Source organism: Vicugna pacos, chromosome 5 (genome assembly GCF_048564905.1).
Source record: "Vicugna pacos chromosome 5, VicPac4, whole genome shotgun sequence".
In the NCBI taxonomy this organism is placed as follows: domain Eukaryota; kingdom Metazoa; phylum Chordata; class Mammalia; order Artiodactyla; family Camelidae; genus Vicugna; species Vicugna pacos.
The window spans coordinates 17,633,098-17,652,064 of record NC_132991.1 but is presented as its reverse complement, the minus strand read 5'-3'; the positions used below and the strand labels follow the sequence as shown (position 1 = coordinate 17,652,064).

General features: G+C 38.3%; 1 protein-coding gene across 6 annotated transcripts in view; it reads right to left on the bottom strand.

Annotated features, from left to right (window-relative positions):
* Positions 1-18,967, bottom strand: part of THSD7B (thrombospondin type 1 domain containing 7B) — a 760,456-nt gene that overhangs the window by 424,946 nt on the left and 316,543 nt on the right. For all 6 annotated transcript variants that reach the window (XR_012072540.1, XM_072960903.1, XM_015243953.3 and 3 more), the window contains one exon: positions 245-400. Coding sequence is in view for 5 of the 6 variants with exons in the window: in XM_072960903.1 (XP_072817004.1) it covers positions 245-400 (156 nt within the window). In the remaining variant the exon portion in view is untranslated. The remainder of the gene's footprint in view (positions 1-244; positions 401-18,967) is intronic.

Here is an 18,967-nt window from a genome sequence, read left to right as displayed (position 1 = left end):
ATTTTTGAGTGACAGTCACTTCACCAGCTCTGAGCTTAATTGCAAGGTCAATCAAGGCAGGATTCTGAGTTCCACAGAAATGTCCCCAATGGCCTCCTTAATAACTGGATGCTGGCAGACTCGGGCTGGCTATCCAAATGTTACAAACAAATATTGTCCTTAGCAGACTCCAGAGGCTATTAGCTACGAGAGTAAATGTGAGTGCACTGAAGGGAAAAGACATGCACACAAACAAGGCACTCACCTTTTCTCCCTTGAGGATCGTGGCAGTTTTCATAGACGCACAGGCCCCAAGCTGCCCAGGAGGATACTACACAGTCTGTAGAACAGGGGGTATTGCAGAGCTGAGAGGCTGAAGGGGCGGGTCCCGAACATAATGTCTTTTCCACAGGTCTAGAGACTGCATGGATGGGGAGAAGAGAAAAAAAAAAAAGCCCCAGTTACATTCTCTGCCCATCCTTCGAATGGTCCCTGTTTTTGTGTGCCTGCCTTGCTCATATCCACTTTCTGGTTAAACACAGTATACGCAAACAAAACAACAACTTGCTTCCACTCTGCATTCCTTAACTCCACATTATCAGCATTTGGGGTGAGGGAAGGCAAAAACAGACAGTGATAAAGGGCATGCATTTGAGTTTCCTGCTTGACAGAGTATTCCCTGGGAATCCAAGAGAGGACTGGAAATAGAGATACAAGTTATCCAGAGTTATGAATTAAAAAAAAATTAAGTGGCTTTGTGAATTTTTAAGATAAGTCTATCCTAGCTGTATAAATGACTGGGTTGCTGTGAAAAAAATTAAAATCAAACCCCTGAGGTGGGGTGTTTAGCATAACCAATCTACTGCTATTACTCCCCTGAGGGGTGGAGCTCTCAAAGACACTGAAGAAAAATGGCTCTTAGAATAAGAAGAAAAATCAGGATCTGTGATTGCAGAATTAGCCCCTGGAAGTCAGTTTCATCAGTGAGGTTACCCAGGGGTGCAAGGAGTGTCAGAGGAGCCACGGGGAAAGCCAAACTAGGAGCCTTCCAGCTCTTCCTGGGGTGCACCTGCACCTGGAGAAAGCCCAGAGCAGAATCACTGCAGGAGCCAGTCACCATCTGCCCACCAGTGACGTTCATCAAGCATCCTCTCTATGCAGCCCCATTCTGGGCACCATGAAGACACACAGATGAAGGAGAAGATGAGATCCTGACTCTTGTGGAGACGGTAACATAACAGGAGCAAGGATAGCAAGACTCAAAAAGGACCCAGTAAAAGGGCAGCAAAGTGTGTAACGACACTTATACAGACTGAGTCTACGCTAAGCGGGTTTGGGAGCAATTTAGTTTGGGAGCAAACGGTTAAAGTTCAGATGGTTTTATCTTTATCTTATGGACTGCCTTGTACTATTGTCTAAACATTTCGTGTATGTCATTTCCATCCAGTTAAGAAGATCCAGTATGTTTCAAAGATGGAGACTGGTATGAGAGGACTGGGTGGTAAATCACCCCATGGACTTTGCTTCCCCCTTCTCTATAAAAAAACGTGAGCTAATCAGATAGAGATGGCAATAAATCACCACTCTGACCAGCAGAACTTTGAACATAAACCAAAACAACAGCAAAATAAAAAAAAAATACTGTCATTGAGACATTGTAACACAAGGGAAAGAAGTGTTTCTAATGAACAGCGGAGCAGCTTGGGGTGTTTATGAGGGTGAATGGGAAAAACAAAAAGTTGCAAAGGAAAATAATAATAATGGTTTGTTTGCAACTAATTCTTTTACACTTTACCAAAAGGACATGACCTGACTTAAAATCAAAGACGGGCAAAGCAAGATTGCTATTGTAAATGTCAAAGCTTGCAAGCCATGTGGAAGAGGGAGGCAAAGAAGACAGAACAGGTATTGGCGGGCAGTAGAAGGGTTTCCTGGGGAGGCTGAGGAGAGGTGGTGATTAGGTACAACAGCAAGTGGAGGTTGGAGGAACCAGGACTGGGGATGTACACAGGACACTGATGGACCATGCATAAAAAAGAACCTGGGAGATGGAGAGTTTGTAATTCCTTCCCCAGGAGTGAGCAAAAGAAGACTTGTAAGACAGTCATCCACTGAGTACATTATGCATTCAATCCAAAACCAATTAGTATTTTAACAAAATGCATGGAAAGAGATGCTTCAGAGCATTGTATAAATAGAAAGCTGAACAGCCAGAGGTCTTAAGGCAGAAGTGTGTTTGGGTCCAGGCCCATGCTTGGTTAGCACGTGTTCTCACAAACTAGTTTTAGTTCCAGAAACAAAACCTAACTAATGATGGAAAAGGAAGTGGGATGTAAACTGATTAATCCAGTTGTTCAATAAATACTTAGAGTGCATGTCAGACACTGGTTATAAATATCCATTTAACCTGCAATTAACTTCGAGATATTTATTATTATTATTCCTAGTTTAAAATGAGGAAACTGAAACAAGGAAATGTTTACTCACTTGCTCACATTCCCAATTAGTGAGCAGTGGAGCAGGAATTTGGAACCAGGTGGTCTGGTTCCAGAACCTGTGGCATTAACCACCACACTATGTGGCCTCATCACTGGTTATTCACGCCACGTTGGTAAGTACTTACCATGAGTTAACACCGTGTTAGGTGCCAAAGCAGGTTAGTGAGTGAAACTGACAGGGTCCCTGTCCTTCCTCATGGAGCCTACTTTTCAATGTGAGTTGATACTACGCATACACGAGTCCATGACCCTCAATAACAAGACGGAAAAGCCATTACTGGCACTTCTCTTTCCTTTTCCATGGCTGTCTCCCTGCAACACGAGACAGACCTTATGTGTGAGGATCAAGGCTGAGAAGACACCCCAAACCTCTCAGCTCCAAGACCCAGCAGACACTTGCTGTCACAATCTCTGAACCCGAGGTTGGACCCTGTACTTGAAACCTGTCAACCCACCAGTGCAACACCCAGGCACAGAGTAGGTCTGCACTAAATCTCATTAGAAGCTCCAGAATGTCTTGACTGTCCAGAAGGCAGTTAAGCCTTCAGGTCGGCAGTACAGCTGGAAAGAGACTGGGGAACCTGTTCTCAAGAGCATTTTACAGATATTATCTTTATTTGGCTTATTTTTGGAGGGCTGTTGACAATTACTGGGAGGTGAGGAGTTAAGTCTCCTAAGGTCCCCTCTGATAAATACTTAACTGTCAATCAATTGACATTAGGACATTAGCACTAATGGTACTCCTCAGATTTGGAAGTAGGGAGGGGCACGGTGTGCTGGGGTATCTCCCTGGAGACTCCTAAGTGACATAATTGGAAGCCCAGGGGTGGAAGTGAGGCCATTTGTCAGAGTGCTCAAGCCTCTTCAGCACCTGCTGCTTTGAAAGACAGTGGATCTTTACCCATATCAATAAATTCTTCCAGTCTCAGGGACATGTCTAAGATGCTTCATTTGGGCATTGAATCAATGGGCTTGGGTCAACCTTTCTCTATTTCAGCCCCCCTGGGATACATTTGCTCTGGAAATAAATCATGACTAAGTCACAAAGCACTTACCAGCTTTAGGCCACTTAGATAGTCATCTCCCCAAGAATAGTGAACACAGGAAATTGCTACGCCTATTGACTCTTGGAGCTAGAAGGGGGCTTTAGTACTAATTTAGCTTAATTCATCAATTTTACTGAAAAACTGAACTCCAAAGACCTTAGGTGGTTTCTGCAAGTTCGCTCAGCAAGTCCAAGGCAGAGAAAGATTTGAGCCTTGTCCCGGGTGGCTGACTCAATTCCACCTATCCATCTTGGTTTTCCTTCCATGGAATGAAGGCATCAGACAGAACAGATCATCTGAACCAGGGATATTTTGTTTACAAATCACAGTGACTACAATGGAGACAACCAGGGGCACGACAGATCCAAGACACCCATGAAAACTGCAGGCTCACGTAACCCTTTGAACAAAATCCAAATCCCTCTCCTACGTTATTGCTACTTCAAACCCTTTCCCAGACCTCTCCACCTAAGCAGGAGGTCGTGAGACCAACACTGGCTCCACTTTAAATGACTATCCTTTTATTTGTCGCTATTCACACTGTAATAAAATTATCTTGGGAGGTAGGATGTGTGGGGGGCTTAACCTAAACCATCTGAAATTAGATGATTGGTGTAGTTTTCTCTTTTCTGAGCCCTCAATTCTTCTTGACCAAACTCCAGCCATGATGTGTGTAGGAAGCAGAGCTGATTTCTAGTCACTGAAATTCTTTCTCTGGATATACCGACTGAACTATTTTATTTGCTAACTCTGTCTGCTCTAACGCAATGGATCCCTGCTGTAATCAGTGCACCTATTCAGCAAAGGTCTGTGCTGGTCCCACCTTCTCCAGCTGCCTTAGACCATGTCACCTTAACACCTTTTGCCATTCCTGCGTTGACCAATTGCCTGACTAGGTAAGCAATTACCCAAGGTTTTATAGGCTATTTAGGTTTTGTCGGCAGCAATGTTAGTCCCTATAGAGACCTCTCATGATCAAAAAGTATTAGAGATAAAATAACTTTTAACTTGGACCAACTGAAATCACTGCCTAGAAGTAGCTTTCTAAAGCCTAGGGAATATATTACAGTATTATAAGTGACTGGTCATATGCAACAGTCATTAATGCTTTGAATATTTTGGTGCTTAACCTGGGAATTTTTCATTTGTAGTAAGAAATTATTAAATTGACCTGCCTTACAAGAAATGCACAAGTCTGCTACTAATGATTGCAAAGTCATTTTAAATAATGAATTACTCCATGAACAGAATGTTAATTAAGAAGGAGGGGTATGCTGGGTAGCTGATATGTTTAATGTTAAAAAAAAAAGTTCTTAATTCTAGAAATGTACAAAGTTCATGATTTTCCTTAATGACAAGGTGATTTCAGACGACCGTACCAATTCAATCAAAATGGTTTTTAATTAAGAAGAAAAATGCCCGTTGTGATCAACAGCATGTGACCACTGCTGTAAAGAAAAATGAGTGCCTTCTTATTTTATTCTTTGAAACTAAATCAAGCTCGAATCCAAACTAATTTGAATTAACACAGAAATAAGTTGGCAAAGATTCAATCAGAGTATATTATCTCCCACCTCTACTGCTAGCCATTTTGTAAGATCTAAATTTCAATGCCATTTAATGCCTCAAAAAATTAAATGGAAATTGCATAATAATAATACTTAATTAGTTATAATTAACAACTAGGTACTCCTCTGTAGTTTTTTTTTAAATTGAGTAATGTTTGCTTAAAGTAAAAAATGTTATTACTGAAGTCAATGGCATTTTCTTATTTTTTAATATGCCAATTAGTCGATGAAACATCAAATCAGTCTTTAAAAATTTAGAAAGCATTTAAGGTAATTCTGCCACGGCATAATGGAACTCAAGTTTCTCTCCAGATGAAAAGAAGTATCTTGATCATGGTCGAGAAATTAGTCAGAAGATATTGATTTTTTCCAGTATTTTCAGGGATGTAGAGCTAAAAAGAAAGTTAAGATGATGCTACTTCCTGGGAACTCTTAAAACCTGGATGATTTTGCCTGTTACCTGTCTTAGCGTAACTGAGTGTTCCTGCAAGCAACATATTCCATCCTCAGTTGACTTCACATGGGATACGTGATTTACACAATGACATCTGCCTTCATAAAGAAGTTAGACAAAAAAGCGATATTCATACCGAGTTTTCAAATCAAATGCAGGCAGGCACTGTAAACTTCTAAGGGAATTCTCACTCCAAACCCAGGAGTGAGAACACTGACACATTGTAAATCAACTACATTTCAATAAAAATTTTTTTAATTAAAATAAAAACTCAGGACCCCCTCATTCCACAGGGTGTCCCAGCAACAGCCTAATATAAATAGCAACAACAAAGATTTAATTCAAAACTAATGAAAGAGCCTACTTATGTGAAAATGCTGCTTCCTAAATGATTTTTGAGAAGCAATATTGCCTCTGACATACTCATTTAAGGAGTATACTGACTTGGCAGAAATTCAATCCACCTTACTGCTGAAATAAATAGGTTTCTTCTAAAACTGAAGGAGTCAAGCAGTTGAAAAGGAAAGATAAATAATATTACAATTTTAACCAGAAAGCCATTTTCCTCCAAGAAGCTTGATGTATTATTTCAATTGCCTTTTGCCACTGGGATTTGCAAAATAATGTATCATTCTTTTAACTTACTGGGTAGAATAAAAGCAAATATGTCTTCTAGCACTTAAAGGCAGCTTAAAGAATTAAATCACATCTCATCCTATTATGTCTAACAGAGTTTAGTTTTAGTCACATTGTGCCTCTCTTGGCAAAGTACCGTACAATACAGTTTGGCAGGAGGATGTGTGTGTGTGTGTATGATAAATTTAATATCTAAAAGCAATTCCTGCAATTAGAAATAATTACGTGAAATTTGGCCACATGTCAAAAACTTTTCCACATTTCATTCATTTCACATAGCAAATTAGAGAATGCCTACCAACCAGTGATTTTCTTAATGCTACAAAGTAACAGCATGATGGGAGAAGACAGACAGCAATACTGAGAATGAAAATGAAAGCAAAATAAATGAAGTATGTAAACAGTTTTAGAAAGTAATCAGGTAATAGCCAACAATTACATAATGAGGGGAGAAATAGAGTCACTTTCAGCTCTATATTCATGTATTTCTTTCTGATATAGTCTCTCCTTTGTTCGTTAATGAGACTTTAGTTAACTTATTTACTTACTTATTTCATTGAAGTACTGTCAGTTATAATGTGTCAATTTCTGGTGTACAGCACAATGTCCCAATCATGCATATACATATATATGTTTTCATATTTTTTATTAAAGGTTATTATAAGATATTGAACATAATTCCCTGTGCTATACAGCAGAAAGAGACTCTCTTTCTGACTGTTCCTCAGACTTGCACTTCAGAGCTGAAGAAGGGGTATAGAGAGGATGGAAAGAACAAGGATTGACCTAAAGGGCATCTTTTACACTTTACTGAGTTAAAAATACCATTATTGATGAGAGAGAACGGAAGGGAAATAAGTGAAAGATGGGGAAGTGGTCAGGCAAAGAGAAAAAGTGAAAAGGCAGAGAGGCAGGTAAAAGAGTCATCTCCCAAGATCCCACCGGCAGAAATGTGCACCATCAGGAAAGTAAAGCTCTTAAGAGGGTTTTAGTGCCAGAGTCCCCTTCATACTCAGCACTGCAACCTGGAGTTCATCTTCCCATAGAGACAATCACAAGAGGTAAATGAGAGCCAGTTTTCCTAAGAATGACCGCAAATGACTATTTCACTGATTAATATTAGAAGTAATAGCTAATACATGTTAATAACCCCCTTGGATGGTTCTGGGCACTGTGCTAAGCACGTAAATGTACTTTCTCATTTAGTCATCACAATCACTCCGAGGTAAGTACATTTATCATTCCCATTTTCTGGAAGAAATAATTGAGGATAAATTACTTGCCTAAAATGACAAAGCTAATAAGTGACCCAACATGGGTCCAGGGCTCTTAAAAAGCCTGCACTATCCTTTGATTTTGTATTTGTAATAAAAATTATGATAGAAAAAAATCTACTGTAACAGTAAGAACTAATCAGGAAAAATAAATGAATTGTGACCCCTTTAAGAAAATTCTTGAAGTGAGATAAAATAGAAAAAAAAGTTAAAAAGTATCAATAGTGAAGATGAAACCTCAGGAAAAGTAAGTGTTGTTAAAAGAAAATGGGGAACCAGTTGGGTGTTTTTGATGTGATTCTGAAAGGTACTTAAATGTATTACTAAAGGTTTGATGGAGTGGATGAAATTAGATTATCGCAATGATTTTCATCTTAAAATTTAAGTTTAGAGCCATTCCTAAGGAATTACGAGTTGACAATAAAAACCCCTCCCCTGCACGAAGATTTTCTTAAAGAACAAAGATGACCAAAGAAACCATAAAGGCACCTTGGAACCTGGAGAAGGAAGTGGGTGTAAAGCACACCTTTCACTGGGTACACATAGCATCACTAGCACAATTCTTTCTCCTTATCAATCATACCCAACCCATCAACTGAGGAAGAACAGAGGTGACAGTAAAATATCCCTAAGTCCACCGAGCAAGAGTTGGAAAGAGAAAGGGTGTTTTTGAAAAACACAACACCCCCCCACAAAAAAACCCACACCAAACCATGGTTAAAATAGAAATGCATCAGAGAAGGGACATGGCACAGAAAGATCTGGTAAGAAAGGTCAGAAGGAGGAAAAAGAAAGCTGACCTCAGAAGGAGGTCTCCCAGACTTCAGTACTGATCCCAGGATGCCCTGTTAGACCAGCAGCAGGTCAGACCTTCATCTGTGTTGATTTAGAAAGTGGAATTTCAACTTGGGAATAACTGAATGGAAAATTTTAATAATGGTAACAAGAAGGGAAAATCCATCAGGTGACATGGTCCTTCAAGAAGGACATCACAAACTCCAAAGTTTAAAGCCATTTCTAAGGGACCATAAAAAGGGTGGGGGGGATTTTAGAGAGCCAGGAAATTATTTTTCTCTGAAGAAAAAAATCTGCACACCATCCTGGTTTTAAAGGAAGGGAAAGTAAAGGGCTCGCTGTACCTGATATCCTTGTTAGCACACGCTGCTTTAAATTTGCTAATCATTTTGGGCTGAACAAGTTAACTCAACTTCAAAGGAAGGCTCATGGGATTCACCAGGTCCCTAAGTAGTGATAGGAAGGAGACACTGCCTAACAAATTTTCAAATGCACAGCAGTACGTTCTTTTGTATGAAGAACCACGTTATACATTTTTAGAGGTAAAACAAAAATCACATCCAAAATCTCTGCATGGCAAAACTGGATGAAAGTGCTCTTCCTCCCAAGCCTATTTATATGTTATAAGTCCTACTTTGTACAGCTCTGCACTATGTCAAGACATACTATCAACCTGGCTAAAACAACAGGGTCTAACTTAGGCCCAACTCAGAAAGAATCTGGTCAGAACTGGGAAGGGGGTAGCAGAGAGTACAGTAAGGATTTCTACCTTTGAAAATCTTTATGGTTAGCAGGTTGGGGAGGCAATATTCTGAATAACTTATGACATACGATTTTGAAAAGCCAATTGGCAAAACACCGTCGTTAAGATCCATTAAACTGAAAGTCTACAACTACCTATCTGAATTGGGCAAAGTTTTAAAAAATTGAGCCCCCATCGCATAAAAAGAAAAGGGACTATCCAATGTTCCTCATCTTTGTTGCATTACCTCCTCCCTAAGAATACCCTGAAATATTCTTTTCCAAACTGTCCCTCCCTCCCCCATGACAATTCCATACCACAAACATACTGTGTGTATGTATGTTCTATATATACAAATATATATACACATGACATACATACATATATTTTACATATAAAAAGCACTTTTCTTCACCCCCAAAACCATTTTGTATCCCCCTGGGGGCAATATCATCTGTTTGAGAATGCATGAACTAGATCACATGTTGAACTTCAATTGTACGCTGAGCAATCCAATCTACAAGTCTATTCTGATTTAATTAGGAAAACCTTCTATGAGGTAAGTACTACTAGTGTCTCCAGTTTCCAATGAGACAATTGAGATTTTAAAAGTCTGCCCAAGCAGAGGCAGGACAGGAAGCCAGCCAGTGCGATTCTCCTCTCCACCATGTTAGACTTGTCCAGCTCAAGGCTCTGGAATTCTTGGATTCACTGCACATTTTCATGGCTGCAGGTTGGAATCTATCTTTTTAATATGACTACAGTGCTTCTCAATACCTGTGTTTTGCCTGAAGTTGGAATCCACATGCTATTTTTTTTGCAATAAAAGGAGACAATTCATTAACCAATAAGATAAGCTATTTTCTGGCAGAATTCTGATGCATGCAGAGAATACAGACATTTAAAACAGCTGCAATGCTGTAGAATTTTATGAACTTTTCTTTTGTTTAAATAATAGTCAAGTTATTTAAAAAGCTGTCTTGAGAAGCTGCATACTCTATTTATATATTTAAATATATCATCAGAGCAAAATGAGTTATAATGTCAAGAGGACAGTGATTTACATTTTAAAATATTATAACTGTATTCTATGAAGTGTTAATTTGAGAGAAAAAGCAACAAAAATGAGATAATTATTTAATTTAAAACAGAGGTTTTTATATTAAAAGCAACATGGATGCATTCATAGGTTATTTAAATACAAATAAACATTAATTCTGAAAGTGCTCTCACCTATTTTTAAAAGGGAAGGTGAACTGAATTGTTCAAACTGATATCAATTTTTTTTGTATCATAAAAAGAGATGCAGCTACATGCAACAATTGATTTTTTTTAATGTTTATACATTCTTAATTGAGGTTCTCTAACAAATATTGTTCAATCCAGTAACATTCAAAGGTAAGACATATTTATCATGACTATTATCTTTTTGTGGGGGAGAGACCCTGAAAGCACAGTAATCATGATTGTTTAGAAAACTTTCAGATCTTTGGCAGCTAGAGATCTTTAAAGTAAAGAATGAAACTTGACACGAAGGTCAGACTTCAGAGGCTCCCAAGGGGGCATTACACAGAATGATGGACAAAAGCAATACTTGTCCAGAACCATCTTACCTTCATTCTGGCCCAACAGAATCCAAACAAGACACAGACTCCTAACAGCAACATTCCTGCTCTCAGACATATTTCATATCCTGTGAATAAAGGACTATATTTCTCAGACCACCAGTCAATAACCAACTTTCTCCTGTCTACTTAATGCTGATTGCCAACTAATTATATGAGACATCTTTTAGCTAGAGTTATTTTCTCTATTTGTATTGCTCAAAAACAGATACATGCTGCTACATTTTTAGAGACAAGAAACTTCTCAGTCCTATTCTGAGTTGACCCTTGTGTGGTCTGATAAAGTTTTGTCTCAGAAGGTAACCAGGCAGAAACTAAGGAAAACGGCAGTCTACTTGGACTATCCCTCCCGAGATGAGCTCCCACGTGGAATCCTGTAATGCAAGAGATCTTTACATCTTATACAATATCCTGCTTCTACAAATGAGAAAATTAAGGCCTAAATTGTTTATACAACTTGTCCGAGATCAACAGATAGTATAAGTATCAACTTAGAATTCCCTGTCCTGACACTCAGTTGACTCATTTATGCTGCCTCTAGTTAAAAAAAAAATCCTTGATTAGCCCTCTCATACCCTATTCACACCTATATTTCACATTCCTTCAGGGCATATTTTATTCTGTAGATGACGAAGTTCTTCTCCATGAAATGGATGTATTTTTCTCTTTCCCAACTAGGCTGCACAAACCCTGATGTTACAGCGGGGTCATTTACTTCTACCTGAAAGTCATTATTAGCAACTTTTTAAGCTAATCAAGTGCTTATTACCAAGAAAAAAAAATACTCAACATTTTTTGTCAATAAGGAGTTTGAAAGAAGCATTCCAATTATGATGAAAGACTGTGTAGCTATTTAAATAGTAACACATAAACTGAATTAAATGCCCACTGCAACACCAATTCCACAAGAAAAGCCTCTAAGTCTGTCCTGCTCAACGATCCTGACCAGCACACAGTTGCAATCAACAAATATTGAATAAATACATCAGTGAATGAATGTGGTTATAGGAGTTTCAATTCCTATTAAATATTAAGTAAAATGTGGAGCTTGGTGGCAAATACTTGATGGATATCTGAAAGAGTAGGAAGATACCCAAAGAACCCCGAAATACAGGGTTCTATGTGGGGTTGCACAGGTTGAGTCTGCCCAGGGGGCAGGTAGGGGCTGAAACCCAGCCCCGGTCCGCATCTTGCCAAACTCCTCTGGCTAGTTTATGCCCCAGATGGGTATCCCTTTCTAATACTTCTACTCAGAGAGGGAGACTTATTCACACAATAACGCAATACATGCTACCTATGACCCTGCCCATGTACCAAATTAAAAAATAAGTTACCTACGGAATCAGGTTGGTTTAAAAGTTCTCCCTGAAAATCAGAAGGCATCCCTATGGTTATAAATTACCACAGTGAGTTGTTTTGCGATTGGGAAAAACTTTGGAAAAAAATTAGAAATGTATCAAAGATATGTTTAAAAAAACACCCAAACACCTAAAAGATACATAGTATAAAAAGTGGGGAAAAAAAGGTGACTGATCCAGAAAAGAACTCTTGAGTCCACACCAGTGAAAACACAGTAGATGGAAGAACAAATCAGTAACAGATTCTCAGGGTCTGAGGTGGCCAGTGTCGTTTATCAGAAATAAGATACCAAGACACAGAGTAAAAACTGGCTAGTGAAACTAAGAGTGAGGTTAATAGAGGCATGCATCAAAGGTCTGAATGTTAAATTTATTTGTTAATGACTCCAAAGTCAAAAAATTTAAATAGAAGCAGTGTGAAACTGTCCACGTTAGGCCACTTAACTTTTGTAACCTCTAGCACCAAGCAATGTAATACTAAAAGGAAACACTACATTCTTCACAAAAGGAAATATTCTGGAAGCAAAAAGTATCTGCTTAACACAAATAAGACATGCCACCTGAGCTGAAATTGCAGTAAAAAGGAGAACTACTAAATCCCCCTTCCCACCCTACTGCCTGATTCTTCAAGACGAAACAGCTCTTAACACTCAGCCGTTTTTCTAGGCACTGCTACAAAGTCTCAGAGAAGAGAGATCACATAATCCCAAATCTTGGTGACCTTATACTTTGATCAGATAAACTAGGTTTACACACAGAAACTAGGAACTATTAAAAAACAGATATGTAATTAGGCATCGGTGTGCCTGGTACCAGTTGTACACGAGGTAGGCATTCCCAGAAGAAAAAAAGATCAGAAACAGGATGAGAAATTCTGAAAAGGCCTGCAATAACCTGAGCATAATCGTGAAATTGGTCTCCCAGGCCCTCTCCTTTTTATTTTACTTTTCTGGTGTCTCATTATTTAAGGTTCCAAATACATAGGACCCTCTTGTGGCCTTTTGGCCAATTATACACACGTTGGTGGGATGCAAGCCTGGGCTTCTCAATGCTCTGAAGTTATTCTCTCTAATCCATATTAAATTTCCACTCTCACCATACAACTGACCCCATTTTGCATTTTGTAACCTGATGCTAGAGGACATCACAGGGGAAAAAAATTCTTATAACTGCACTTACAAATAAATGTGCAAAAATTCAAATGACCATCACCCCAAAATATTCCTCTTTCTACTTGCCCATGGTACTGTAAATTTAACCCTGCAACACATTAAAATACTAAAAGAATACTGAAAATTTAATCTGGCAGCACATTAAAACATTAAAAGAATTAAAATTTAACAGAGCAAGATAGTTTACCCTAGAAATGCAAAGATGGTTCAACATTGGTATATCTGTTAATTTAACTTATTACATAAACGGCTTAAAGGAGGAATCTCAAAAACTCATCTCACTAAATATATACATATATATGTACAATGATACAACATATAATATAATATGGTATAATATATATGATAATATACAAATGCTATTTATTTATATATAAACTTCATAGCCATGAATAATCAAATACCCAAATCCCCCTCCCAAAATAAAGAAACAAACTCTCTTACTTAATAAATGCCATCTAACATAAATCACAACCAAATCATATTTAAAAGTGAAAAATCTAGATATTTAATTCCGAAACAAGGCAGGAGTATCAGCTAATGTGTTATGACCTACTACTGTAGAAGATTTCCTAGCCAGTGCGATAAACTTTAAAAAGACACAAAAGTTATAAATAGTAAATGAGAAAAGATAAATATTACTATTTACATATGATCACTGGTTAGATCATTTAAAAGCATCAAATAAGAATTTCTAAGATTGCATAAAAATGTTTTAGGTACTGTCTTTAATTTCTCAGTCTTCCCTTATGTTTATATTTTAAAGCTACTTTCTACATTTTATAACAGTTCTTTCCCTGCTAATAAAAAATATTGTTAGCATATTAGTTTTCAAAGTATGGAGCCTCAGGTGGAAAAAAACTATACACAGAAAGTTTTGGCAATAATTTAAATAAATCTCTAGCTATATCTATGTCTTGATCTATATTAAAACCTAAGTTCAATATATCAACCATCTAAGTGCTTAGCAGACAAAGCTGATAACAAAGAACATTAAATATAAGTTGAAGACTGTAACAGCGAGTACTCAGAGTGGGGCAGGGGACAGTGGTCTGCCCAGGGGAGGAGACTTTTATCATTCATATTGCTAAGAATTATAGGTTCATGGAAATAACTTCTTTTAAAATTTTAATTTTGAAGTAATTATAGATTTACAGGAGGTCACAAAAAAATAATGATAAACTAAAAGTGAGTGAATGTCCTATGTACCTTTCACCAAGTTTCCTCCATGGTAACTTCTTGCATAACTGGAGTAGAATATCAAAACCAGGAAGTGGACACTGGTACAATCTACAGTTTTACATGCATTCATTGTGTGTGTGTGTGTACATGTGTGTGTAGGTGTTTGTGTGTGTGTGTGTGTGTGTGTAGTTCTAAGCAGTTTTATCACCTGTGTAGATCCATATAACCTACACCACAATCAAGATACAGAAGGGCTCTGTGCCATCCCTTTATAGCCACACCACTCCATCAGTAACTAACCTGGCACCTACTAATCTGTTCTCTCTGTATTTTTCCTGATTGCATTTACCATTGCTTATAAATTCTCTACAGAAGATGTATGCTTTATTTACTTTCTGCTGCAGGCTTGCCACTCGCATGGCCCTGCCCTCGGTTCACCACTGCGCTGTGACAATGCTCAGAGAAAGCTGGCATCTCATTTCAGGTGACTAAATTCCAACCCTTTCTTGGCCAGCATGTCTCTGCATCACTGGGCCCTGGGCCGTTACCCCTGGAACCCACCTCCTGCCTGTCTCCCCCGCCTCACACTTCTCTGCGTGAGAGGCTCTCTGCTACATCAGGGAACTTTCCAAGCACACTGCTACCACAGAACTTGGCACTTTTTTCCTCTGCCTGGAACACTCTTTTCCCAGAGAGCTACAGTCTCACTCCCTTCTTTTACTTAAGTCTCTGCTCATATGTCACCTCCTGAGAAAGAATTTCCTGATGTCCCCTTTTTAAAGCAGTACATAGTCTCACCCATGTATTCATCATCTTTTTTTCTTAGTCTGCTTTATTTTTCTTCATAGCATCTATCACTCTCCAATATGTATTTTTTTTTTGCCAAATTACCCATTATCTCTTTCTTTCCGTCAGAATATAAGTATCACAGGAAGGACTCCGACTACTTTGTTTACAGCTATATGCCAAGTGTCTAAAATAGCTCCTACATACAGTGAATGCTTAATAAATATCTGTTGGATAAATTCTCGCTAGTGATCATGAAAATAAACTTCAAATAGCAAGACTATAATTCTCACTTAACCATCTGGCAAAAGTTAAACATAAATGAAAACATTTAGCACTGGCAAGAATATGAAGAAACTGGCATGTGTGGATATCATTAATGAATTTAAAATGGCACAGCAGTTTCAGAAGGAATTTTGGCAGTATTTAACAAACTGAAATCCCCAAATCCAACAACTCCGCTTCTAGGAATCTTGTTAAAACACTGACATCTGACATTTGAACAAAGCTAGATGTATAGCTGGGTGTTTTCCTCAACACTATTTGTTATCAAGAAAAAAGTCTTAAATGCCCTTCTAGTGAAAAACGATTAAATTAACTAAGATCACACCATAGATACCATGCAATTGCTATTCTGAGGGATCTCCATATATTTACTACTATGGGAAAACTCAAGTGACAAAAAGCAAGTTGTAGAAAATTATGTCAGGTATAATTCTTTTATATGATAAGGAAAAAAACAGATCTGAATGCACAGATACGTACGTGTGTGTGTGTGTGTGTTATACATACAAAATCAGACCAGGAAGTATTTACGCCAATTCATGTATAATAACCATCACTGAGATTAGAGGAACAAGCTTGAGGGAAAAGTTTTAATATTTTACACTATATAGTTTCTATATAAATATTTATATTAATGCACATATTTTATAAATAAAACCTTATTTGAAAAAGTAAAACTAAAACGGAATATAGTCTCTTTAAACTCCTTCAGATTAAAGTATGCTTGACAAATAATATCATAAGGTATTCGGTACAATGTGTTTTCTTTTCACTGAGGAGACTTTTGCTTAAGCGCAACGCAGAAGCCAAAGGAAGGAATGACGAATGGCAGAATTTCAGCAAGAATATTTCTAGGATGGAGGGCTTCCTGGAGCAGCTCACAACGGATCCTGAAGGCAAATGCAGTATCTGCATCAATCAGAGGGCAGTTTGGAGGCTTCTCTAACTCTCCTCTTATTCACTCCCCCAAACCATGGCCCGCTGGCTGGCAAACTACTCAAAGGCTTGACATGGAACATTCAGGATGCCATCACTGAAATTTATATGACTACAAATAGAGAGAAAATCCTTTTCTTTCTCTTGCTCCTTAACTTGCTTAATACTAGGTGCCTTCTGTGCTCGGGCCGTCTCCTAGCTCACCTGGGGGGTCCCACTGCAGCACTGTTCCATGAGTGGATTCAAATCTGTATCACACTGACTCGATGCTACATCCAAATTGCCTCCAAAATGTGTTCCTTCAGATCCAGAATAGCAGATTCTCTCATTACTTACTCAGTTCTTCCAACATAAAAACTAGCAGAATTTCTCAGATGTTCTGCTAGGAGTGTGGGGATGACTAACTGCAATCTAGTTAACATTACTGGAAAATAATTCTAAAATAATTCTGCGCACATAACCCCACTGACCCTTAATCAACAGTAACAAGTCCATATGGTAGGCGCTGCATGTTCACAAAGCAGCTAACACTCAATGAATAATTATAGGGTATCCTTCAAGCTGAAAAGGAAAGGAAAGAAAGAAAAAGAACAACTTAAAGCTACAAAATGGAATAGATGGAAGACAGAATGCTGAATGCTAAGACAGGAAAAAACAACAAGGAAGATACATTCAGTCATACACAGTGTAAATTAATACTTGGGAAGAGTTTAAAATAATACAGTAATAACCACCCTACAGAGTGAACTAGAAACATTAACAAGAGGAAGTAAATAGGATGTGGTAAATAACACCATGGCTTGCTGAGCTAGAGTGGTCAATTAAGAGTATGGTCCACAATTTTCTTTAAAAAATAAGTTTCTATGCAAAAGGAGGTAAAAAAATAATTTGAATTTATAAAACTCTCAGAATGTAGTGTTTTCTCACTAAATGTCACAGCTATGCTCACCTGCTTAGAAATCAATGAATCTAAATATATGGTGGGTAACTCAGGGGAGGCAGAGAGAAGAGGTGAAGGAAGAGACGTAACCTTAGGAGAGAATGGTAAACCCAGCCACTGTGCTAAAGGACGGGGACAGTACGCTGTTATTCTATAATGAAAACCCATCACAACCCTTCCCCAATGGGTAGCAGATTCCAACTTTACCGAAGAAGATACGCAAAGAGGACATGAAAAATCAATCAACATCATTAGTCACCAGGGAAATGCAAATTAAAACTACGACGAGATATCTAGCCACCAAAATAGTCCAGAAGTTAAAAAGACTGAAAACATCAAATGTTGGTAGAGCTAGAAAGCAAGCAGAACCTCATGGTTACACACAGCTGGCAGGTGTCCAAAACAGTAAACAAACAAATTTTGAAAAAAAAAGACTTGGAGTTTTTTTTTTTAAATATACAAAACTATATCCACCCTACTGCCAGCAACTCCATTCCTAGGTATTTACCCAAGATAAATGAAAGCATTTGTTCATAAAAAAGCCTTGTTACGAGAATGTTCATGGTGGCTTTGCAGACAGCAGTGCAAACCAATCCTGATCTCAGTCCACAGGAGAATGAATAAATAAACTGCTGTATTCATATAATGGAATATCACTCTGCAATATGGGGATGACATGGATGAAATTCAGAAATACACTGTGTGAACGATAACACAAAAAAGTGTGTACTTACATGATTCCATTTATATAAAATCCTAGAAAAGTATAAACTGACCAAAGGTTACAGACAGATGAATGGTTGCTTCTGGTGGGGTTTGGGGCTGGAACTGAAATGGGGTCGACTGGGAAGGAGCAGCAGAACTTGTTGAGTTAATGAAAATGCTGGTGTCTAGATATGCACTCATTAAAATATACAATGATCATCTGAACGTTTTGCTGTTTGTAAAATACACCTTAATTAAAAGTCACAGAAGTAAGGTTAAGGTAAAATGAGAATTTCAGTGGTGTAAATATCTTCATTTCATTCAACCAAAAGCAGAACTTCTGGAAAATTCTGTTGACAGTACGTTCATAGTGGAAATTGTAAAGAAAGTTGGGAGAGGAGCTGCTACCCCAGAACAAAGTCTGACAAACGAGAAGTTATCTTTGCTGGTGCAGACGTGATGAGAGCACTGGCAGAAAGCAATCTGAGTGGGATTAACTGAGATTCTGGCTCCTACAGTCCTGTTTAGTGGCAGTAGATGGACACTATTTTTCTAACCCTCAAACTTTTGGCTTGCTAAATACAGTATAGTTAACACAGAAAGAAGTGAATTGTGGAGGAAGAGGGGAAGAAGGGGGGAGGGAGAGGAGAAGGAGAAGAAGAAAGCTAAGTTTAAAAAAGATAAAAAGATGAAGAAGCCACTGGAGAACAAAACTTTGGAGGTTAATCCTGAGGAAGAACAGTGTGTCCAATGGTCTAATGAAGAATGCTACTGAATTGAAGAGTTTGATGTAAGATGTCTCTTCATTTTTTCCTTCCCTCAAATCTTCAGGAAAACATCCATTTCTCATTAAATCATTGTTTCACTGGCGCTGTTTGGAGACTGCGTTCGGAGACTGACCCTTGTTCCAAGACAGAGATAGGTCAAGTGAGGACCAGCCACGGACGGTTCTGCTGCCTCCAGGCTTCCCTTCCAGTTCCTTTAGA